At 31.3% G+C, this 26476-nt stretch overlaps 1 protein-coding gene across 1 annotated transcript; it reads right to left on the reverse strand.

Annotated features, from left to right (window-relative positions):
- Positions 1–3136: 3136 nt before the first annotated feature.
- LOC126739352 (uncharacterized) lies at positions 3137–26476 on the reverse strand. Its single transcript, XM_050445000.1, has 4 exons — positions 26345–26476; positions 21844–22065; positions 14404–14573; positions 3137–4223 (listed from the first exon to the last, which is right to left on the reverse strand). The coding sequence occupies exons 1-4, from the start codon at positions 26456–26458 to the stop codon at positions 3359–3361; spliced, it is 1371 nt and encodes a 456-aa protein (XP_050300957.1). The 5' UTR covers positions 26459–26476; the 3' UTR covers positions 3137–3358.

The raw sequence follows: 26476 nt of genomic DNA on the forward strand, positions 1-26476 counted from the left end.
GCAATGGAAAAGTTTCACTTTTCAAGTATTTAATTTTTAACTTGATTATTACAAATACATATTACAAATCGTCTGGCCTCTCATTTTCAATTCAACAATTAAACAATTTAATTTAAAACAATTAAATGTTGAAAATAAAAACAACTTTTTAGTATAAAGAGTTTATTTTGTTTTTTAGATGGATATTGTTTTTTTCGATATTACTCTGCTATAGAAATTTTAAATAATTTTAAAAATTAATATTTAAATTATAATTTAAATAATTGTAAAATCTGTTTAATTTTTCTTTAGGAAACAGATACAAGTACATATTGAATAAGGATAATTCATCCTCTATTGAATCTATCTGTTAATAAAATGAGTATATTATTAACCTAATAAGAATGCCTTTAGATGTATGATGACAAAATAGCACACAAATTTTGACAACCTTTTCTAATCTGTTTAAAATTAGGATAGTTCAGTGCTAACAAAATTCTTTTAAAAATTTTTAGATTAATTCTAATTTATATCCCACATAGCAATATATTATAAGTAAATGCTATTGTATATTCGTAATATTCTGAGGTATACACATATACTGTCTATTTTTAAGGGTCTGTTTATTTTATGGAGATGAAATAAATATACATTTGTCACACACTAGGTAATACATGGAATATACTATTAGTAAGTATAGTGTACCTATATCCTGAATATACTAGATATTTAAACTATATAGTATATCCAAGGGTATCTGTTATATGTATCTTTATAAAACATACAAATACATTTTTAAGATTCCAGGATATATAATCAATATTCCTAAGGTATATAGGTACCTATATCCATGAAACATGTTCCGGATATACCATATATGCATAATTGCCTAGGTAACAAAATGACGCTGGAATACGTCGTTTTTTGTACTTTTTGGTCTATAAGATGAGTCATTTTGACGTCCTTACTACCTTAAAATCACGTACAAATGTAGCTTCTGGAAGACGTCAAATATTTACATACATAGGACGATGTTTATTTTAGATCTTTTAGGACTTGAATATTAAGAAAAAACGTTTTTACTTAAATCGCAAATATATATTTATTTATTCATTTGTAAATGTAACATAATAAAACAGATATTCTTTGGTCAAGGAAACCTTAAAAAAGGAGTGAGGAACAGGACACATTCGGTACAAAAATACTGACCACTCTTAATCTCTATAAAAGGAAGTGCGCACCCATAAAATCTGCCATGTTTCCTAACATTTTTTTTAAATCTATAAATATTAGATTAAGGTGACATGCTGTAAACGCTGTATAAAATAAAACTTTTTTTAGAAAAACGGTATATATTTGTGAGTAAATGTTAACATTAAAAATAGAAGTAAATATCATATTTTTTTATAAACAATGTAGTTTTTAATATACACTTATAAAAAGTAAATTAGTTTAATTGAACAATATGTCCACCCACCATGTCCATAAATACATGGCAGAAGCAAGTAAAATAGCCATTAAAAAAATTAATTCTTGTCGATATTTAAACCATTAAAATATGAAATAATATACCTAATCTAATCCAATTTCGCCATTTCTTAAGATGGTAAGCAGGTTCAACACCCAAAACGTGAAACAAACACCGAGCACAAGTATACTCCGCCTTAGTATGTATTTGTTGTACAGCAAATATGGTGCAGGTCAGGTGATCCCGGGTTCAATTCTCGACATTGTCTGCTGTTTTTCATTTTTATTTTACTTTAAAATTTTGATTTTGTTGACCAATCAGGACGACATAAAGACGTCAAAGTGACGTTCCTGAAATGACGTCGCTTAACGTCATTTGACGTCATCTGGCTACCTGGCTAGGGCTATATGTATATCGTACATATGTATATTTTCTGTATGTACGATGGATATATGGAAGGTATAGAAATTAGCAGGCGACGGTAATGTTCACAAGATATATACATATAATATTTGTACTTGAATATATAAAAATAAAGTTCATCTCAATGTGTAAAGGATTTACATAAAACATACACGATATTTTTTTGTACCTTCTGAACTTAATAGGTAAAAGTATACAGTGGATATCGCATGCTATGTGGGATATTGTCCGTTATAATAAATTATTGTATATTATGTATATCATTTTAAGTAATTTTTTTTTCAGGAAAATTAAATAATAAATGTATTAAAGAAAAACATTGTTTTATTTTTATTTGTCCAATTGGTGATATCTCGTAATTGTTAGTACATTAAATATATTGTTAGTACACTGTCGTAGATTATTGCAGTAAATTAACTCTTTTAGAAAATAAGGCCCTTTTCTCTATGAGTAATCTTTTTGAGTAGGCGTTTGCTTTAGATATTACGATTAAATGATGATTGTCAGATCAAATGAAATTTGATTTTCCGCCTTAATTTGGCCACGCCTTTCACTATTTTAATTGGTCCAATTAGGCACGTCAAACTGTCAAGTTAGTTACAACAGTTGCCGTTGCCAAGCGAGAGGACGCTAGCTGATTTGTCAGAAGAAATTCTATCAGTTTGTATGCAACCACCACTTCTCTATATATTTGTGTTCCTCTTAAAGGGATTTTCTATCACACTAAAGCTAAAACCTTGAGAACTTTAAACGAAAAAACATTAATTATCCAATTACCCGTATAAATATAATAGTCCACTAAATTATCTTTTGCCAAAAATCTTTATCTCAGTGGAGGTTTGAGTGAAATTTAATGACCTAATTACCCCACATAAGGTATATTTTCACTTATTTAGTAAGTTATTTATATACAAACTCTCTATACTCCTTAAATAAGCGTATGCCACACAGTTAATATGGAAATGTGGTGCCCTAGAAACCTGTCTATTAACTAATCAAAGTTTGCTGACCCTTCGTGTGTAGGGGTAAGCAAGCGCTGTATGCATAAAGTAGGTATATTATTGAAAAAAAAACGGGTTTCACTGAAAGCTAAAGCAACGACCGCATTTCCTGAACTTTCCTAGTTTTACTTTATGAAATTTGTATTAACTTACCTAAACTTTTGAACTATTAACCTAGTTTAAATTAAATGCAAGAAGGTAATTTTAACTTGAGTGGCAATCATATTTTCTACTACAGAGGGATTAAACATAAGCAGCATAAAGTTTTAAAAGTTCACACAGTTTATATTAGACATATAGCAATTATAAAATATAATATTTAATTGATTTAATATACAATATAATATCATCGGCCTAAAATAAATAAATAAAATAAATCTTAAACATTTATGATTTAACTAGTAATAACATCTATGAATTCTGAATAAAGTTATGCTAATATGAGATACATACATTGGCTACAGATAAAATGCTATAAACAAATATCTTAAATATTATTAAAAACTGATCCAATATTTAACTTAGTATTCACATCATTATCTTCTTCCTGTTTGATAAATTCTTCGGCTATACGAAACTCTTCATCCAGTTTTTCTTGTTTTATTGCGACAGTTTTTAGCAAATCTGGAAATTGATCATCTAGCCATTGAAAATCAGTTTTTTTTATAATAGTTTCTTGAGCTTTAGGTGATTTTAGAATAGATGCATAAGACAAACTAGGCAATAATATTGGATCATTCTTTTGATTTGATCCCTCTATGGTTTTTATTTTATTTTGTTCCCCATAAGCTGCCAGTTTGGTTTGAGCTTTTCGTCTATTACGCCTACGTGTAGCTTTTGGAATCTCCCAGGGTGCCATATCAGGTTCTCTTAGTAAAGGCTGGGGCGTACTAATCGAAAATCCTCCGAATAGAATATTATCTACTTTTTTTGGGGAGCTTTGCAAAGACTCACAAGAAGAAGAGTCATTCCATAGAGGCTTTAAATTGCCTATTAGCTCCTTATATTTGAAATATTCAATGCTTTCTATATTTTCTGTTTGTACAGCTTTCGAAAAAGCAGCTTTATGCTGTTTGGGTGATAAGCGGTGTGCTAAATTGGCATTTGTTACCAAATTAGTATACATATTGTGTAAGGGGACATTTACACATTGAATAATTAAAGTAAAATGGGGCATATTTTCAATGGAAACTGTAAAGAATCCATGATTAAACTGTTGATAACAGTTCATCGAAGTTGTTCTGGCTTGTCGCAATCTTGGAAAAAACGTTCCATAGTTTTCGTGGAAAAAGGGACTCGGTTGAAACATTACGGAGTGCAGTGCCGGGTAATATTCGTTTTGAAGCACATATCTAAAATAATCATAAAAGTTTTATTTTTATATTTATTAAGTTGTTTTAAATTTGTAGATAGCGGATTAATTGAATTTAGCCATATATTTATAAAAAAAAGCTCATTGGACTTCGATTATTTCCTAGATCTCTCTAAATGACTTAATTAGTTAATCTGTCGTTGCACTGATAAAAATTAGGGTAATTTTACATTTTTTTTACACGTATTTCAAAGTGTTTTTACATAAAAATAATTAGAACTGTATATAAGCACATCAGTGAGTGCATATTTCCATAGCATATGGCAAAAATACATTTTGAGTCAGTGGCGAAGCGTACGAGTAGACAAGGTAGACACTGTCTACCCAAAATTATCCAGTTATTTGTCATTAATTTATCACGTAATTATTTCATGTAATTGTTGAATTAAAATTTAAAAAAATAACACAGAACGTAGTCGCTATCCTTACTATTATTGTATAGTATCTAAACATGATTAATCCGAAGGCGCGCCCCGCCTGCCGCACCGATTAAGATAAAAATACAGGGCTGACCAATTAATGTATACGAGCCCCAGGAAGACACATTGATATTTGTCTTCCGAAATTTGGAGCTTATCGAACCAAATATGCATCAAGCATGGTACAGAGGTCCCGCCGCATTCAGCCTATTACGTATGCAAAATTAACTCGCGGGGAAGACATTCGAGCTTTTGTCTATCGAAGTCGACCAGCTATTTTATTATGCTGTTGAGGGTTATTGTTTATGGACACGCTTGATCTGGTCGGCCGCAATACATCTTCAGTTTTGTCTGCATTTGGTGGGAGCGCGTATATAGCGCTATAGTAATTTAATAATTAGTATTTTTATTTTTAGGTGTATAGAAAAGGTTTTTTTAGTGGTTATTTATGAACGACTGTTAGATATTGGCAATTGTATTTTAGTTGTGTTTTTTTTTAAGTAGTATTGATTTTTATCTATCTATCTTTTTATGCTAGTAGTAATTATTTATTTCTTTTTTAAATCACTACATAATTTTTCTCTTTGAGTTAATATTTCATGCGCTTTCATTCTGTATTTCATTAAAGTGAATAATATTAAATTCACATTTTTTTCTAATTAACGATTTTTATTGTTTGTCTACCCGAAAAAAAAAATGCACGCTTCGCCACTGTTTTGAGTATATTTTTACAATAACCTATGTAATAACTCTCAAAATTCCTGTGAATTTCCATTTAGAACTAAATGCTACCGTGTAAAAGTACGCATTACCATTTAAAAATACACATTACGATTTGAAAATACATAAAAAATTTAAATTTACATTGTACTTTGTTGACTTAACCAATACGATTAACGGATGAGGGTCATGTGACTACGAGACCGACGCCGACCACGCTGCAGCCGACTAGCCGACCAACATAGGTCCAAACACGGTCATAAATGCATAAAATATAAACCTACCGACTGTCTGTAGGTTTTTATTTTATGCATAAATGTTTGTTTGGATTTGCAAGTGCATGCGTTTCCGGGCTGTGGTTTAAAAAAAAGTGTTTAATATTGTGTAGAAAAAGAAAAGAAACAGGTAAGTAATGTTTAAGTGCCATATAGGGGAACACGGGGCACGTTGAAACACGGGGCACCTTGAAACATTGTTCTCATTTTAAATTTTCGCGGCTAAAAGAGAATCTGTTACTGTCAGTGGCGCTTCGATCGCTACCAGCTCTCGTCATCTTTATTTCCTTAAAACCGCAGTAGTAGTTCGGACGCTGTCGAGAGAAGTGTATTTCTTGGTGCTAAAACTAAATTTTTACGTAGGAGCATATTTTGATTTTAAGGTAAGTAATTGCATTTTTTTACTTAGTTGAGTAGCTTAATTCGAAACGTTTATATTTTTTATTTACTTTTAGTATTTTCCTTTTTCTAATCCTTTTGTATTTTTTTATTTTGGCATAAAATAAACAATATGGACGTTTGGGGTTCAATGAAACATTACTCGACGGGGCTCTTTGAAACGTTTCAAGGTGCCCCATAACATTTAAATCGTGTAATTATTTTTCTTTTTCTACGAATATTTTTCTATTTTATTCCAGTATGGTTCGAAATCGTCAAAGAAAAACCAATAAAGGTTCGTTTCTTGAGAATGACATGAAAGCTGCAATCGAGCTAGTTTGTCAAGGTCACTCCATCAGACGGGCAGCAGAACTAAAAAACGTTAACTTCGTAACATTATCCAGGTATGTGAAAAAGAAAAAAAACAATGAGAGTGATACAAATTTAAAGTTTGTTCCGAACTACAATGTTAGACAAGTGTAATGTGGAACAAGAAAATAAACTAAAGGAATATTTGCTAATGTGTTCCAAAATGTTTTATGGTCTCCCAGTAACTGAATGCAAGAAGGTGGCTTATGAAATGGCTGTGATAAATAAAATAAAACATCCAAAATCATGGGACGTTAACAAATCAGCAGGACAAGATTGGTTTTATGGGTTTTTAAAAAGAAATCCATCGCTTAGTCAACGAACGCCTGAGGGATGTAGCTTGTCCCGGGCTACATCTTTCACAAAAGCAAATGTAGATGCATTTTTTGATAATTTGCTAAAGGTTTACGCAAATCCTCACTTTGCAGATGGAACACGAGTATTTAATCTGGATGAAACAGGTACATGCACAGTTCAAAAACCCCAAAAAATAGTTGCCGAAAAAGGATCCAAGCAAGTTAGTAAGTGCACTAGTGTTGAAAAGGGTACTAACGTCACAACCTGTTGTTTCATCTCAGCAAGTGGAAACTTTATTCCCCCCGTTATGATATTTCCTCGCGTACACTTTAAGCCTCACATGGTGCAGGAAGCCCCTACTGGTACTCTTGGTTTGGCAAATCCGTCCGGCTGGATGACTTCAGTATTATTTGTTGAAGTTATAAAACATTTTATACACCATACAAAAAGTAGCATGCAATCGCCCACTCTAATTTTATGCGACAATCACGAGAGTCATTTGTCGTTAGAGGCACTTAATTTGTGCAAACAAAATGGAGTGACTATGTTAACTTTTCCCCCACATTCCACCAATAAATTGCAACCATTAGACGTGGGTGTGTTTAAGCCATTTAAAACGTATTACAATGCTGCAATAGATACTTGGATGATGCAGCATCCTGGCCAAACAGCAACTATCTACAATGTTGCTGGCTTTGTAAAAATTGCTCACGAGAGAGGAATGACTGCATCAAACATCACCGCGGCCTTTAAGAAAACAGGAATTTACCCATACGATAGACATGTTTTTACCGATGCCGATTATTTATGTAATTATGTTACCGACCGACCAATGGTCGAATTACCAACTACTTCTTGTCAAGAAAAAGAGCATTATTCTTCGCCAAGTAATACTCCTGCTAAAAAAACAAACAACTCAGCAATGGAAATCGAAGCATCTGCCAATAATACCTCAAGCTTCAATAACGACTTTGAAAACCCCAGTACTTCTACTTGCAACAGTAATAACGGAGATACTTTATGTGGACCTGAAGATTTTAGGGGATTTCCCAAGGCAGGCAATAGAAAAAACAACAGAAAGGCTCGAGCAAAAGGAAAAAGTGTGATTGCAACCAGTACCCCGGAAATGACCGCACTTGGCAATAAAATTGCGGTATCAGCATCAAAGAAAGAAACTGCCAAAAGAAAAATAACGGATTTTGACAAAGATGCTAGAAAGAAATTTAAAAAAATCGAAGAGGAGCACTCATCATCTGAAGAAGAAGATGTAGTCTACACTGAGACTGATGACGACTTAGACGACGATGAAGGCCTTTTCATCGTGACTGAAGATCATTTCGTAAATCTGGATAGGTCACCTCTGCCAAATGATTATGTACTGGTGGAATTTAAATTAAACCGACACAATAATAAGTTCTACGTTGGAATTGTTACAAAAGGAAAAGATACAAATGGAGATTACGAGATAAATTTTTTTAGAAAAAAAGGATATAACAAATTTGTAGAGCCATCAGTTCCAGACGTATCACTAGTCGCTGAAAATAGCATTAAGATGGTTTTAGGGAACCCAGTTTTTGCAGGATCAACCCAACGCCAAAAACAATATATTTCTTTCGGAATCGACTTTACCAATATAAATATTGGCTAATGATTATATTCAACGTTTTAATTATTTCGCTCTTTGGCTGTACTTATATTCCATTTTTTTTACTGAAATAAAATTCTAAAAATATTTAGGTCTTTTATTGGGAATACTTCTAAAGCGATTTCATTGTTATATAGTACTCTAGGTATGTTGCATTGTGCCCCAGTGGTGGGGCACAATGAAACATTTTTTTCCTAAATTTCAATAGTTTGTTGGACAAAATAGGTAGTTATAAGGCTCTTGATACTTCTATACATGTACTCCTAGTACCGAAGGACATTTTTTAAAACACATTTAAACCTAATAGACTTATATCGAAAAAGAGAAACAATTAAAATTAAATTTGTGTTTCATTGTACCCCGTGTTCCCCTATGTAACCATTGGGGATCAGTTTGTACAAACTAACAAAAGTCAATTTTTAAAGCATGTTTATAATCACATTAAAAAAGGAAATGCCTTAAAATGTATGCCTTAAATAATAATTAAATATGGAGTCGAAAAAAAATTATGCAATCCTGACTATGACAAAATTAACCAAATAGAAGGATGTGTAAAATTTTATGGAAAATATTTTAAAGAAGACTTGTCAAAATCAATTTTAGTTTATTATGTAAGAATAATCAAATTATTATAAATTAAATTCTTATCATTTTTTTTAGGATCAGCCGGAAAATCCTGAACAATTGTCTCAATATATTTCAATTTTGGCGCCTTATATATTGGTGACTTGTAAGTGTAATAAGTAATTAAAAGCAATTTTTTGATCTTATATTTTTTAGCTAAGGACGAAACTAAATATTACAAAGTCTTTATGGAAAAGCAAGAGATCTATGAGGACACATCATTTATTGAAAGCCTATTAGTGTGTTTTGGACCAGAGTTGGGCGGCGTCGACAATGTCATGTCAACAATTCAATTGTCGACGCGTCGACTATGTCATGATGTCAACTTTATAGATGACATCATGAATGTCAACAATGTCGTCAATGTCAACAATTAGGTATCATTAAAATAAAAAAATACAAAAATTTATAATAATCATATATTATACCTATTAAAAATTAATATAAATTTAATTTAGAATTTTAGTCATCTTCCTCATCATAGTCATTATCATCAGGGTTAAGTAACTCAATATTTTGTATTGTGTTTTTAGTATTAAGGGTAAGGGTATAATAAAGATGCACTAACATTTTCGAATGGTTAAAAGATAATCTGTTTTTAAGAGGTGTATGTACGTGTTCGCAATTTGAAAATAAGCGCTCAATTTGAGCAGAAGATGCCGGAATTTTAAGCAACTTAAGAGCCAAGGAGCCCAAGACTGGGCACTCCATCATAGCCATTCTCCAAAATACTAACGGCTTCGTTACGTTCTTCTTGTAAATAATTTCGAATATACCTACAAAAAAGTTTATAAGTATTTATTTTATAAAAGTTATGGATATTCATTTACCTGATCTGATATTAAAAGAATCCCATTCCTCTATTCCCTTGTTGTTGAGATGTTTAAAAAGAAAAGAATTTATTTTTCCAGTGTGAGACGAGGATAATTTTGAATTGTCATATGTTGGATGAAAAAAGTATGCTGTCAATGCATAAACGTTTAATGCCATTTCTTGTCTGCTTTTTAGTTTTTCTGCAAAAGGTTCTGGTACCTCCAATGCGAGCCAAAGATTCACAGCATCTGCCAACGAAGTATCCCCGCTCTGACAGCTATTAATAAGATTACAAATTGGATTTTGTATATCTAAATTTCTTTGGACATCATCAGCAAAGTCGTCATTGAATATTAATTCAGTAACTTTCGGCCTAATTTTTTTTCTTGTAGCTGCTATAATTTTTTTCATGTAATCTAAATTTTCCAAAAAACTCTTAAACGCATTACGATATGAACACCAACGCGTCTCTACAGGAAGTTTAATTCTTCGACCTCCTTCATCTAAAATCATTTTTTCGAAGTCAGGTTGCTTGAACTCTTTAAGCACAAGAACAACATTTTCCAGCAATTTCTTGTCCAATATATCCTTTGCTAAAAGATTGCCTGTGTGACTGTTACAAGTACTGTGCCACAAACAATGTTTTAAGAGAGGTCCCATTTTAACCATTGCACTAGCGTTATCAGAAACTACAGCGTACACATCAACATTATATTTTTCTTTAGCAATTTCTCTAGATTGTATAATTATCTCAGCAAGTTTCTCTGCAGTCTCTGATTCAGTCGTTAAATCCCAGGCATCAATAAAACCACTCTCTCCATCGGTCGAGTGTAACATTGCTACAACGGTCTTGGTGTTGCTAGATGAATTTTTCCAACCATCGCACAAAATGACCGAATCTGATTTAACCTCTTTGCGAGCACTATCAAGGCACTCTTTATAACATGTCTGCAATAGTGTTGTACTGAGTTTTTTACGGCCAGGTATGTGATCAACATACGCAGGACGAATTGTCCTAATGAAGTTTTTGAATAAAGGTGATTCAACTACCCTAAAGGGTAGATTACATCCAAATATAAATTTAGCCAATGCTAGATCTATTTTTTCATCTTCGTTTTCTCTTAAAACATCTATATATTCCGTTATTTTTCTTGATTGTTTGAGCTGTCTTTTTTTTTCAGATGGAGTATTAGTAGGATCTAAATTTATTGCATCGTTAACAGATAAAGTTGATGAAGATTCTACATCAGAATCAGCTAGTTTGCTTTTTTTATTAGACATTACCAGTGTCGTTAACAAATTTCTTTTTGGGGGCTTTCGAATTATCCCCAAGTCATCTTCATTTGTTTTTTTGCAAAATTTGTATTATTTTTAGAGTTAGGGAAACTTTCTTCGGTTACATCAGGAGCCGCGACTTCTTCTGTATTATTGGTACTATGTGAATCCGTTGAACCAACTGGAACAAGCGATCCATCTTCCGACACTAAGTAAGCCTCAACTTGAATACATTGACCATTTTTTGAATGTGCGCTCTAAATAAAATAAAAAATAGTAAATTTATGTAAGTGTGCAGGAAGGAATCGATTAAATAGAATCGAATTCGATTAAATAGAATCAATTCGATATCAAAAATGCGATATTATATTATTTATGCAATATATAAAACTTTTTAATTTTGTGTGTAATTAATTTATCAAAATATATTAATATAAGAACTGTCCCATTTTAAATAAATAAAAATTCATTGGTCACTGTTCTTGATTTTAATGTTTTTGTGAATTTAATTTTGTATAATAGTCATTGTTTATTACCATAGTCATATTCTTTAAATTTTTTCCACGTAAGAATTCCACCCTGTGTATGATTATTTATTAGTAAACTTACTGTACCACTACTTTCAGGTATAACAGGAAAATCATCATCTTCTAATTCTACTGTCGTTATTTCATTTTGGTTCATACCCTCAACCATATTACTACAAGCACTAGTACTACGACGGCGAACTTCCTTGCAAATATTTCTAAAATAATAAATAATAATATAAAAGTTCGTATTATCAAATGCTTAATCAAAAGTTGGGCATTTTGATTTACCGATTTATTAAAGTTTTTTTAAAGATTAAAATAATTAATTGGTTATAAAAATATTGGGGAAAGAATCAATTTACTATACCATTTTACAAGATGTAGAAGGAGTGGATAAAATCTATTTTTTTATGTATTTATTATTTTAATAAATATTTCTATTGTGCAATTTCTGAAAAGTTTTACAAGGAAGTAAGAGGAGGAGAGGATAAAAGAAAAAAGAAGCTATAAAATAAAAATCTTATGTAGCTTACCTCTATTATAAGATATTATGTAAAAAACCAAATTTTAAAATTTTATAGTGCACGGGAAGGATGGGAATTATAAATGTACTGTAATTACCTGTGAGCTTGTAATCTTTTAGCGCCGGTATTTTTAATAATATTATCACAGAATCTACACTTTGCTGAATATTTCCCATTTTCTTTTATCAAATCAAATTTAAGTTCTTGTTGCACTTTCTTCCACTCATTTTATGTCACTTAATGAAATAAATCAATTAAAATATAATTTCTCTCATCGATTTACACAGAGGAGACGGGATACAGAACCCCTTACACTTCTGAGAGGACAGGAACTAATAAAAATAAACATTAAACCTAACCTAGATCTCCATTGTCGACATTGTTGACATTGTTGACATTGTTGACATAGTTGACGTGTCGAGGTCGACAATCAAAGTCGACGCGTCGACGCCCATCACTGTTTTGGACTTTATTTTGTAATGAATCTGATTTTTCCCAAAACAGCAGCTATAACTCTGGAGATGTTACAAAGGTTTCATTTAAAAATTCATCCTGATTCGGGCACAAAAGCTAAATCAACTTCAAAAGGGAAAGTTCTTACTTTGATGAAAAATCTTACCAAAGCATTTTCATAAATTTGTTTAAATGATTCTATTTACTGTTTTTTTTGTTCTGGGTTAGTGTCTAGAATGACTGTATTTTTGTTGTTTATCTTATTTTTACTATGACTGCTAAATAATAAGCAGATGAAACTGGTTTTAGTTTGACCATTTTTGATACCATGAAAACATAATACCTAAATTTATCTACCATTTTCCTAATTTAATATACTTATTATTTTAGGTATACCTATTTTCGTATACATATTTGTATTTAATGTTTATTTTGTTGTTACGTCTAGAATGACTTTTTTTTGTTGTTTATTATACATATTTTTATGTATTTATATTTATGACTACTAAATAAGCAGGTGAAACTGGTTATACATAATTTTTATTTGACTATTTTTAATGCCATCATACTATGATAACCAAATATATCACCATGTTCCTAATTTAATATAGATACTTATTATTTAGGGTAGATAGTTTGTATTTTAATACTATGTGTTTTGCTTTTCTGATTATTCTCATTACAATTTCATATTTTAGATACAGTTCTCGAGAGTATTTAAAATATGAACATGTAATTAAATTAATTGATATGGTAATTCAGAGTTTATTTAGTATGTGTTTATTTTAAATTTTAGTACATATTACATAAAAAATATAAATTGGTATGAAAATTATTTTCTTTTAACTAGGTTCAGATTTTGTTTAATTAAATTTGGTGAAATAAAACTGTTTTTTTTTAAATACCTAGAGGTTGGATTTTTTTTTAAAATTTTTCAATAATGTAAAAAAAATTAAACATAATATTATGTACAACAGCTAAATAAATGTACTATAAATAAAAATCAGTATTTTCATATCCGAAATTTGATATGACTTGAATTGACTTTATTCGTCAAACAATTTCCATAGAAGAAGCTCACGATTCAATTGGTGGTGTCTGTGGAAATTATTTGGCAAATAAAGTTAATTGAAGATAAAAATACCAGCATTTTCTTTATAATACAATTATTTAACTGAAAAAACTCGGGGTAATAATTCATAGATTACGTAGGAAATATAATGTGTAATTTTACAAATGTTTATGTAAAATTACACACTAAATCTACGTAAGTTTGGTTACATTAATTGATGTAATTATACATTTGCTATAATTCTACTTTTACATTAAATAATTACATTTTTAATGTGATAATCAATAGTAAGTTGTAAATATACATTTAAACTTTTTACATACAAGTAGTAAAACTAAAATGTAAAATTTCAGATGAAATGTAATTTTACACTTATGTGATATGGCATCAAAGTGGCCAATGATCTGGTGTGTAAATTTACATATATTTTTTATCAGTGTGGAAAAAATATTATACCATTTATAAAATTTAAGTCATCTCATGGACCTAGAGTTCAATGAAACACTACAGTTCTGGAATATTCCTAAAGAGATATTAGTAAAGAAGAGATAAATCTAGTATTATGCTGGGCATATATAATTTTGAAAAAATGTTAAGACTGATATTTTCGAAGCAAATATACCAGTAACATAAAGTTTTCCGAAAAAGTAAGTAAAACAAAATGGCTTAAATAAAAAAGACAATATTTCTATAAAGAGTATTTTCCGTATTTTCTTTTTTTTTGGTTGTTCGACATATATCTTTCATGAAAAAGTCTAAGTTATACCTGCTGCAAATCGCAATATGGAAGATCTGATCCGGGTTAATATTAAGATTTTCATCCCTAGTCCGTTTTGGTCTCCCTCTTTCATTTTTCTTATTTTGAAATGCTAATTTAATGTTTATGTTATATCCTGCTACTCCTTCGGTGAAAGCTATAATATCAATTTCAGCATTCTAAAATAAAAAAAAACTTGTTTAAATACTTCAGCATAAAAATAATTCATAAAAATAAATAGAACTACAGACGAAAGTATAAAATTAGCATATCTGATAAAAATGCCAAATTTATGTGAAGCTGTCTTCAAGACGGTATAATAATGACTTGGGTTCTAAACTGATGCATATAGGAAAATCCAAAAAAAAGTATTAAAAAAAAAAAGGAAAATAGAATTACTCCGAAAGAAATAATTTCTTTAAAACTGTATTTACACAACACTAAAAACGATACTTTAAAATGATTTCAAATACTGAAAAACAAAAAAGATACATAATTGTATAGGTTTTTTATAAACAGATACAGCTAACACAGGTCTTGGGTGCGGAAATCAGTTTATTCACAAGCTAAAAAAGGAACGATGGCATTTCTCCTCCTCCCTCTACTTAATTACAGTTCGACCTAAATTTAATGGAAATCCAAGCGGAACCAGGGAATCGTGGAATCGGTGCAGTTTTGTTTTTATCTCTATAACTAAGGCTTTATCTATGATTTTCATATTAATGCAGACTACTACTACCCTGTAAATATTGTAAAAATAGTTTCATTATAAATTTAATTATGATGACAATGAACTTAACTTATTGGTAAAGTCCAGTTCAGATATCTATTAGAATCTTTGATGTGTCGCAGATGCCGCAGTTACTAGTCCGTGCGCCTATGTTGTATTTATTGTCGCATGATATACATGTTTAAATGGCAAAATTTTATATTGTTTATCTATAAAATCATTTTAAATATATGTGAAACCCCATGTTTTATAGTATTTTTTATTTTTCTTTCGAAAATATCCATCTTTAGAAAGAAAATATTATCACAAGAAAATAATATCAAAAAATTGACCGCGGACTAAAATCCAAGCATCTTACAAAATATTTTAAACACTTCCAGCACTCACAGACTTGTCCCCTCTTTTTAGCCAGTCTATTAAACAAAGATAAATCATCTGCGTTCTGGCGATTCCTACTTCAGGCTGTGCAAGTGATTTTGTATCTCTCTCTATCCCACTGATTTTGAAGATTACGGGGCCGTACCCAAATAAATTTTTGGGCTGTTTTTATATTACTTTCGTCGTGTTTTTAAAGAGATCTTTAAGGATGGGTCTAACGCCTTTAAAATAGTTGTTGGGTGAGTCTATCACCTTTAATAGTTGGGAGGGGGGGTCATGTGAGGGTATTATTATTTGGTGAGTTTTGCCGGTTTTGCTTTTTACACGTTTATGAATGTGGATAATTTAGAATTTGGTCTGTATTCGTTTAAATGTTTTGCAGTTTTTACTGTGAGGAAGTGTGTTTTTTTAATTTGTGTTTGTGGATTTGTTTTGGTATTATACCTAAAGACCTTAAAATGTTTTGACCCTGAGAAAATAGGCAGGAAAATTTGGCAAATGAAGAGAAAAGTGTTTGTGTGGGCTTATGGAGACCGTAGGTGCACAAGAAAGACAATAACATTTGTGATGAAAACAATAAGAGTGATCTGAGCAGTGATTTAGGCTTACATAGTTCTGATAGTTCATTTTCTAGTGTTAAGGAGGCAAAAAGAAGCAAGGGAAGTAGAAGCTACAGGGAAAAATCAACCAGTTTTAAAACGTAATTGTTTAAGTACAAACGCCAAACAAATTTATCTAATTGTCACTAACATTCTAAGGAATGATCCTCAGTTCACAAATAATTGTAGTGCTTTGCAAAAAACGTTTTTAACAGGGGTTCCCTACAGTACAATATGCCTGTAAAAAAAGGGATTAAGGACAGAATAAATAGGAAAGATGCAGGACAATCAAACGGGCTTGACACGGATATTGTCAAATTGCTAAGGAAAGGTGTGTATTCTAAATACAAAAACAATGAGTTTCTGACCATAGAGATGATTAAGGATACCTTATCGGCAAGGGACAAACATTTCCCAGTCTCAACCTTGCGGAGATACCTGATAAAACTTGGGTTTAAGCTTAAGATGGTTAACAAAAGAGCTGCTGTAATGGAATTGTCAACTGGTGGTTAGTATTCTCAAATATTTTCGAAGAAAATTAAAAAAAATTGGGAGGAAGAAAGATCCATATATTATTTAGCCGAAACATGGTATGATACATTTATGATTGATGTATGATTTCCATTCTCTGGGAAAAAGTCGTTTTTGCCATAGTAAGAAAACCATATTTTTATTAATTAAACAAGTTTAAAATTTTGTTTTTTACAGCATACTGCCCCTGTTTGTCCTTCAGTGACACAATTAAGTATATATAATGTAATGCTTTAGTATCCATATGTTGCTGTGCGATATGAAGTTGGAATCCATAGCGGCAACAGAGAAACGGTTTCCTTCCTTAATGGAAGAAACTGCTAAAGAACAAAGGCAAAAAAACAGAATTTAGAAAATTGTATTAACTCTTTGGACCAGATTCAAATGAGTGGTTAAATTTATAAAAGTATTTAGTATCCTCACTGTAGTTTTAGGATCCAGTATACTTGTAAATGTAGTGTTTTGTATAAGATTTTTAGTTTTTAGTATAAGCATTTATTTTTGTTAATTTTCATCTAATCTCTCCTAATATGCACAATAACTAAATATGAGGCAAAAAATTAATAAATATTACATTCAGGACGTAAAGTGTTTTGTTTTTTTTTATAAATAAATCTTGTGTCTTTTACACGCATAAGATATAGACAGCTAGATGATTTTTAATGTAAAAGTTTATTTAAAAAAATATACTTCCACTTTTCTGAGTACATAAAAAGTAATTTTTATCAAAAGAAGTTGGTACTAAATATAGAGATAGAAAAATAGGGGTTTTCATGAGTATAATATTATAATAATATATCATAATATGTATTAATTTAAAAAAAAAACAATAATAAAGGACATTGAATATGGCAGCCAAAATCCCCATTAATAATCACCACCAAGTAAAAATAAATCTCAATATTCTCTCATCACTTGTTATAAACACCCTACTGATGGCGCTAAAAACTAAAATTATTAAATTAAAATTTTTGGTTAAACTCATTTTACGTACTTAAATCTTATAGTTAAATTAAATATTATCTTGCTATCAACTATCTTCAATTTCTAACTTAATAAAACTAAACCTAAAAATCCGGAATAATAAAGTTTTAAATACAAATACATTTTAAGGCCGGACCTGTGCAACTTTTAACGCTTGCTGTGACTGAGGTCAGACGTCTAACAAAATAGTACGTGGGCGCATGTAGTCAAATTTTACGAATCAAATGTATAAATTCTAAAAAAAATGCTTAAAACATTTATTTATTTAATGGAATGATTAAATATCGCTTAGAATATTACTTTATGACTCTTTTCACATAAAATTTTTCGATTTAAACATGCATGTCATGTGACAATACAAGCAACACCGGCACACGGACTATTCGCGGCACCTTCAAGATTCTAATAGATCTCTGAACTGAACTATATATTATAGATTTCGACATAACGGAATTTGGTGCAATATGCAAAATGTAGACTAAGCAATACTCGGTGTCATTGTCCTATGCTAGATTGGTTGTAATGTGTTTATTGTAGGGTTTTTGATTTTTTAGTTAACATAGATGCGTTAAGTATAATAGATGTGTGATTTTTAATTAGTATCCTGGAATAATATATTCAACACTAAACAAAGAATCCAATATTGGCCAGTTATGGTGGTCAGGTGGTCCGGTTTCGATGGCGGAAAATGAAATGGCCGACGGAGAACGAAAAAATAATAAGTTTGCTATCATAAATAATATTCGAAAAATGATTCGTTAAAAAATTACAGGGTGTCAAAATTCTAATTAAAAAAAACAATTTTTTTTATTTTTCTTAAACCAATCTAGATATTTTAATGAAATTTGGCACGTTTAGACAGTTAATCAAGACGCATCTTTTTGTGCAAAAACTATTAATTTTATTTACCAGCGGCGTGTGTGCGGGCCGATCTTCATACAATTTTAATTAAAAAAATGATGCGCCACTGTTTTTTTTTAATTTTTTTTTTTTATGAAATCCTTGTTTAATTTAAAATAAAAAACATTTCCTTACTTTTTGTCGTACGACACACCGTTTGCGAGTAAAAATGCTGATTTATAAAAACACATAAGAAGATAACACATTTAATTCGTTTAAAAACAATAACAAAATAAAAACAATTAATAATTAAAGAAGTTGTTCAAAATGCAGCCCACCGACCTCAATACATTTTTACACCGAGTTATTAAGGAGTTTATTGCAGCCAGTACCACAAAATTTTGATTTTGCATGTCATTACATGCTTCCTGAATTCTTAAGATTAATTCCTCTCTGTTTAATACGGGATTAGCGTAAACTTTATCCTTAATGTTTCCCCAAACGTAAAAATCTAGTGGATTAAGATCCGGTGACCTGGGTGGCCAGGGTATTGGTCCAATACCATTTTGATCATTAATATCATTCCTCCCTAGCCGGCCAATCCACCTTCGAGGGTAATTATTATTAAGCCAGTTTCTTACACCTATTCCAAAATGTGGGGGGGCTCCATCCAGTTATATCCAACTTTCATGTCTCAAATTAATGGGTAAATCCTCAATGTTGTCCGCCAGACTATTATTTAAAAACTCCAGAAATAGTTGTGAGTTTAGCCTTGGAGGTAGGAAATGCGCACCACAAACATTATCACGAATAACGCCCAACCAAACATAAACGGAAAATTCATTTTGAAACGATCTTGGCCGAATTGTATGAGGATTCTGTTGTGCCCAAACATGAATGTTATGAAAATTTATCACTCCGCGTCTTGTAAAACAAGACTCATCCGTCCAAAGTATCTTGTGTAAAAAGTCGGGATTTTCCTCTGTTGAGTTTAAAAGCCACTGACAAAATCTTACTCTCTTTTCAGCATCACCAGGATGTAAACCCTGAACAGGCTGTAGGTGATATGCATTCCTGTGGTCAGCGTGTAAGGTTCGCAATATTTGAGATTTAGGAATTTGTAGTTGTTGAGCTGCCTTGCGAGAGCTCAGCCTTGGATTATTATCAAAAGTGCGCAATACATGATTTTCATTATTATTTCTCTGGTTTCGATATTGTTCATTATTACCACGTAGACCAAAGTTCCTAAAATTTTGATGTGTTCTAATGAACACGCGAGCATCTGGAATTCTTCTATTTGGATACCGTCTTCGATATTCACGAACTGCCGCTTCCGCATTTCCATCACAAAATCCATAACAAAAATGAATATCAGCGTATTCATTACTTGAAAAACGAATTTTTCACAATACTTTTAACAACACTGTTAACAATAGCAAAATTAATATGTTAACCAACGCAATAATTTGACTTACTTAAATAATTAACTGTCATAATAAAATACAAACAAACCGTCTTTTGTTTTATGCATGCATTGCCTTCTTGCCGGCATTATTATATTCATTATTTATTTGAATTTCGAAATCCGGATTCTTGTGTCTTTTTTAGAACCCAATAAAATAATTTATTCTTTAATTAAATTTAGTATTTTCATATTTTTTGTTTAATAAAAAAAATCAGATTTATAAAAATTTATTTTTTTACTCGCAAACAGTGTGTCGTACGACAAAAAGTAAAGAGATGTTTTTTATTTTAAATTAAACAAGGATTTCATAAAAAAAAAGAAATTAAAAAAAAACAGTGGCGTATCATTTTTTTAATTAAAATTAATTAAAATTGTATGAAGGTCGGCCCGCACACACGCCACTGGTAAATAAAATTAATAATTTTTGCACAAAAAGATGCGTCTTGATTAACTGTCTAAACGTGCCAAATTTCAATTAAATATTTAAAGTGGTTTAAGAAAAATAAAAAAAAATGTTTTTTTAATTAGAGTTTTGACACCCTGTAATTTTTTAACGAATCATTTTTCGAATATTATTTATAATAGCAAACTTATTATTTTTTCGTTCTCCGTCGGCGATTTAATTTTACTCCATCGAAACCGGATCACCCTGTATATACGAAACTTGTAAATTCAATATAGTGCCCTGAAGATGGTGTAATCAGCCAAAACGTTGACAATTTAAGTGATTGTCCTTAGAATATTGATAAGATTCTAGTATTTACTGATTTTAGTCTTCTACCTCAAAAAACAAATTTGTTTGAGCTCAACATGTGCTCAAGGGTAAGGAGCTATTTTGTTTACTAACAAACTTCACCTGATTCTCTCCTGTCAAGTTTACACGCATTTTTAAAAGAGGAAATTTTTAGCTATATATTTCAACAACTTATACCATAAGGTTAACTGAACATATTAATGTTAGATTTTGGATTAAAAATAAAAAGTAGAAATAAATTTATGTTATTCTAAGGGCAAAAATAACAACTTCTTCAAAGCAAAACATATATATTAACATTCTTATTCTCAAAACCGCTTCTAAAGAATTCGAATTGGCAACACCGCAGGCATAGCTGATGTCATCTTGCGCAATGTCATTTTGACAAACGGCTCTGTGTTTACATTTGGCATTTGTGACGTTCTGTGTAAAAACGTCCCGTTTGTGCCGCACTATGGGAAAAAGGCCCTTTTCAGGGCAATAAAATTCAATAAATAATAATCCTCAATTTTAATAAATTAAGTAACTAGTATCTCAGTAAATACAACAATCATAAATTGAGTTATTGAATTTTTAAATTAAAATTATAAAAAAAAATTATTAAGTTAAAATTAATAATTAATTAAATGAAATTAAAGTAAATAAATTCAATTAAATTTAATTAATTTACGACATCTGTCATTTTTCTCTTGTTTTTTTAATTTCAATTCGGTTCAAAACGCGCCAGATTTATCGATTTAAATCCGTATATTTTTGTATTGATTTGTTTCGATTTGTGTTTTATCAAGAGAATTATTTGAATTAAAGAACTATAATTTAATAATTGTGTATTTTAGTGGTTAGTGGTAGCTTTTTCTGTAATTTTCGAAAGGAAAATATAGATAATAAGGACATGACTGACAAAGTCAAAAATAAGCTTTTTTGCTGTCGCGAAAAATTTTCGCGAGTACTTTTTAAATACAATATCTATCAAAAACACATATATACCCGCAGCCCAACGCGTATTTGGAAAAACATATATATTACCGAGCAATAGAAAATCTACGCGATAACTTAAAAAAAGGCTTCTTTTACCTCTCTACTGACTAAAGTTCGACAACTTTCTAACGATCTTTCTGAGATCTAACCAAAAGAGATAAAAAATATTAAATTTCTTAGAGATACTTACGACTAATTTAAGTGTGAATGATTTAGGGTAAAAGGGCATCGTGGTATCATTCGAAACAATTTCCAAATCGATCCAGTGATTATCATGTTTGAAATGACGACAGTCAATGCCGTATCGCCCGCAGATGCAGAGGCATTGTCTCCTAGTCGAGTTGAAAAACGGCCAATATCCAGTGCCTAGCACAAATCCCGTTGGTAAAATTTGGTTAAAAATGTCGAAAATCTGGAAAACAAAACATATTCTATATTTGCTATTTAGGATGGAGTCTTTTGAATACTTTTAATTCTAATTTTTTGATGTTATTCATTAGTGCAGCTAGAGGGCTAGCTAAATCATAATTAACGTGCATAAAACGTGCAAAATTAAAGAGGCTTCTAATTAACTTTGAAAGTCCCGTAATTTCAGTCTAATTTCCAAGCATTCAAGTAAGGGATGCCTATTGCCTATTTTTATGTCCTTATAAAGACTGGTAGTAATGTAAGTTAGATTGACTTAATGCTAATGATTCTATAAAGAAACGACGAGTGTGACAAAATAAAGAATAATTATTAGAAAAATCCATAGTTGCCTTATAAACTTTTACATTTTAAGACGTTTCATCTCTAGGCATAGAAATGTTTACCGAATTTTATTGCTTTACTTTAAGAGCAGCACATATATTAAGTATATAATTTCACTTTTCTTATTGAACTTTTAGTCTTAAGATATAACACACTTTCAAGGCTTAAGTTGATCCACTAGTACAAAGTTAAGACTTTTCCGTTATAAAACTTAGAAATGCATTTTGGAATCGTAGAACGAGAATGGTCTTAAGACATTAAACTAATTCATGCTAATGATACTAAAAAGAGACGATCGTCCAAGTAGAAAAGTAAGAAAAATCATTGTAAATAATAATTGAGTCAGAAATTAGTTATAAAGCTTGGAGAAAGACTGATAATGATTTATGGTAAATATACTACAGGAAATGTCAAGCAAAATAGCGTAAGTTGTAGCTAAAAAATTAGCCATAATCGTTGAAGTTCCATGAAAAAAAAATTTTTACGTATATACAATCTTCTTCCAAAAATTTTCAATTTTTTTTGAGCGCTGAAAGAAAAACGGTGTTAATTTTAATGGATTGCAACAACTTAATTTTTGAAGACATATATGATGAAAATATTTTAAACTACTTACTAGGAATTTGTATAATCGTAACCTAATTATTTAAGTTTTCGTTGCTGTTCTTCCCGACTTAAACCAGCCAATTCTGTATGTTCAGTAAGAAGTTCAGCAAGCAATTGTTTAGGAAGGTAAACCTAACGAGGCAGAGCAAATAAACTTTTGAGTCAGTTGGAGAACTACAGTTAATTACCGTAACTGACGATATGCTACTAGAACATCGTAACCTTATTGGTAAGACCCCATCTGAGCAACATTACTTAAGAGTCTTGACTATAAGACACAAAAATCAAACAGCGAAGCTCTATAAAAATATTCAAAAGAATCACCTCAGTTTATTGAAAATAATGAAGATATTCTACAAAAGCATCTAGAGCTTATCGGCAAAACACCTTCTGAACAACAGGAATTGCTTAAGAGCCTTGGTTATAAACGCTGCAAGTTGCGAAGTAGTAGAGAAGGAATTAATTGAAGGAATAAGTCAAATAATAGAAATCAGTGAAAAAAAACTAGAAAAGTATCCATTGTTTTTCGGCAAGATTCCCTTTCAGCAACAAGCATTGCTTAAGAGCCTTGGATATATAGCATAAAAAATAAGCACTGGAGCGATACAAAAAGAATCGCTAATAGAATCACCTTAAATAATAAAAATAAGCACTGTAGTACAAAAGGGTTCCACGAAAGAATCATCTCAAATAATCGAAATTAATGAAGATGTACTAGAAAAGCATCCAGAGCTTGTCGGTAAGACTCCTTCCCAACAACAAGCATTGCTTAGGAGCGTTGAATATAAAGTACAGAAAGCAAGCACTGAAGCAGTACATCAGGAATCAATTAAAGCATCTCAAATAATAGAAATTAATAGAAGATATATTACAAAAGCATCCAGAGCTTATTGGCAAGACACATTCACAACAGCAAACAATACTTAAAAGTCTTGGATATAAAGCATTTGCTCCAAGTCTAGAAAAAATATCTGAAATTCAAATCAATTATGACATAATTCAAAAGCATCCCAGCTTCTTGGTAAGCGCTCTTTCGAACAACAGGCAATACTCAAGAGGTTGGGTTATACGGCGTCTAAAGCAGCATCTTTACCTGTTAGAATCAGAGAAGTTGATAGTGGTTTGTTACAAAATACTAACTACATATAAGAATACAGGAGGAGGCTTAAAAGCATCTAACTTAAGGAGAATTCCTTTAAAAGTAGACCTTAGCGATCACGATTTATTTTTATTAAGAAGAAGAACTTAAGAAGATTAGATAAATTAGAGCAGATTGCTTAATTTCACTTTTTTATAATTTTTAATTTCAAAGTTGATAAATAAGAACTATCAAGACTAAACACGACTTTTGGAACTGTAATTAGACTAACAGGCATCTTAGACATCTCAAAAAGTTCTTACATAGATAGTTCCTTTAAAGGCCTAAACTAACGTCACACATTAATTTAAGTCTTCATATCTATAATACAGAAAAAAGACAAGTGGTGCCTTTTAAATTTTCTAAATTAATTATCACCCAAAAACACTAGACTTTAGAGACTATAAGAAACAGATATTCTGGATAGTCTTGTTTGCTCTATTGTCAAACAGAGAATTTTGCAACAGAAATTAATATTATTCATATATATATACTTGGAAAGAGTTCAATGCCTTGCATGCCTAAGCAGTACAGGATCTGTGTGAAGGTCTTTTAATTAGTCTTTGAGACTTTGTTGAACTTTTTGCTTCTAAGCTTGGGATGTAATCCGAGATCATCATGCTCTGTGCAGTTCCTCGTAAACTAGAGGTCGGTCAGTGGGACTGATCATGCTAAAATCTGGTCGCAGCCTGTGCAACAATGTTCTCTTCTTTCAATGAGTCCTTTATATACCAGCAATAGACCATGCTGGTATATGTCCTTCCAAATAGGAAATAGGAAATATTTGATTGTTAATACCGCGACACTGCTCGGACACCAGAGTCACCATTGAGGTTATTACTTCTGAAAAGGTGAGGTCCAAGTTTCTACTGGAGTATATAAAGATCCTAGAGATACTAGTGAAGGAAGGTTGCAAACTTCAACTTCCTAGGGCCTAGTTACTCAGATAGAGCTGGTAACGAGAAAGCTCTACCCTGAGGCTCTCTTGCTAGGCTGGGATCCGCGAGACCGACTTTCCGGTAATCCTCGAACCTTTCATGGGCGTAACCCAATTATTAGCTGGTGTGTGATGCTATAAGGATCTCCTGGTCATGCAATAGACAGCCGGGTGTATTAAAAGAGTTCTTTTATCTTTAAGTAATTTATTGGTTACAAAAGTGAAGGTTCATCTCCGATCACCTTTTACAAAGTTAACCTACTTAGATACCGGTAAAGGCATTGGTTTGGTGCCAAGGTTGTCATAGTTGCAACAAAACAGGCCGATCAACACCCTGTCTTTTTACAAAAACCGAAAAAACAGTAGTCCGCTGCAAGCGTACCATTGTCATATTTTGACAGGGGTCTAAAATAGTCCGCGAGTTTAATTAAAGACTACATATTGTGGTTAGGCAACAAGCTTCGCAAATACATTTACAACTTCTAACAGCTGGTGTCGACTAACGAGTTTTCTCAACAGCAAGACCCTTCGAAAATAGGACCATATAACTGGAATAAGAGAAGGCACAGTTGGGCCTGTCTCACCAGACAATTAATGCGTCTCAAGATGCGGTCCGGGTAGTAACGGGTATTTAAACTCATAGTATATAATCTCATAGATATTACAGACCACCCTGAGTGCCCTTGGTGAACGTGCTCTTGGAAGAAAGAAGAATCCGTAGAACACGTAATCGGAAAGTACCCAAAACACAGACACATTAGGTTCGAATATAACTAGGTGTCAAAAATTCTTAATACGTATTATAAAAATTTATATCAATAATAGAAATGGAATTACGTGTCTTAGGTGTTTACTTACAAAAAAATACGACTCTTCTTCTTTAGTCTTTAAGTTGAAAGCTTAAATAATAAAGTTTAAACAGGCTATTACAAATTTGATAGTCCCAATTGGAATCTTGGTAATTCTAAGAGCTTCGGATAAGTTCCGAGGAAATCCGATGGAGAATTGCAAGAGTAATATGGCGCCCGACGTAAAATACGCTTGACGATGAAATATGAAAAAAAAACTAATTTTCCAATTTCGTTTTTTTTAGATATCTCCAGAATTTGCAGGAATTTTATAATTTCTTTAACGGATTATTATTAACCATTTTAATCATAATCGTATCCTTAACAGGTACTGAAATCCATGAGGTCCCTCAAGCTTGTAACAGTCTGTCGTTTTAAGTCAAATAACGTAAAAAAATTCCTAGTAAGTTACCTTAGCCACGGTAAACTGATTTAACTCCTCATTACATATAACCAACGTAACTTCTAAACTTTCCTCGACGATTCTGTAAAGTTGATCGCGATACCACAAACTATTAGAGGCCATAATCAAGTCATATGTAAA

This window comes from Anthonomus grandis, chromosome 1 (assembly GCF_022605725.1).
Source record: "Anthonomus grandis grandis chromosome 1, icAntGran1.3, whole genome shotgun sequence".
NCBI classification, from domain to species: domain Eukaryota; kingdom Metazoa; phylum Arthropoda; class Insecta; order Coleoptera; family Curculionidae; genus Anthonomus; species Anthonomus grandis.

What these genes read in the sequence shown, in the direction of transcription:
- LOC126739352 (XM_050445000.1), bottom strand. Translation starts at nt 26,458, where the DNA reads ATGGCCTCTAATAGTTTGTGGTATCGCGATCAACTTTACAGAATCGTC. An exon ending in CATTCACACTTAAATTAGTC is followed by an intron (nt 14,574 to 21,843) that starts GTAAGTATCTCT and finishes TTTTTATTTTAG; the next exon opens with AATGCTGAAATTGATATTAT. An exon ending in CATATTGCGATTTGCAGCAG is followed by an intron (nt 4,224 to 14,403) that starts GTATAACTTAGA and finishes TGATTATTTTAG; the next exon opens with ATATGTGCTTCAAAACGAAT.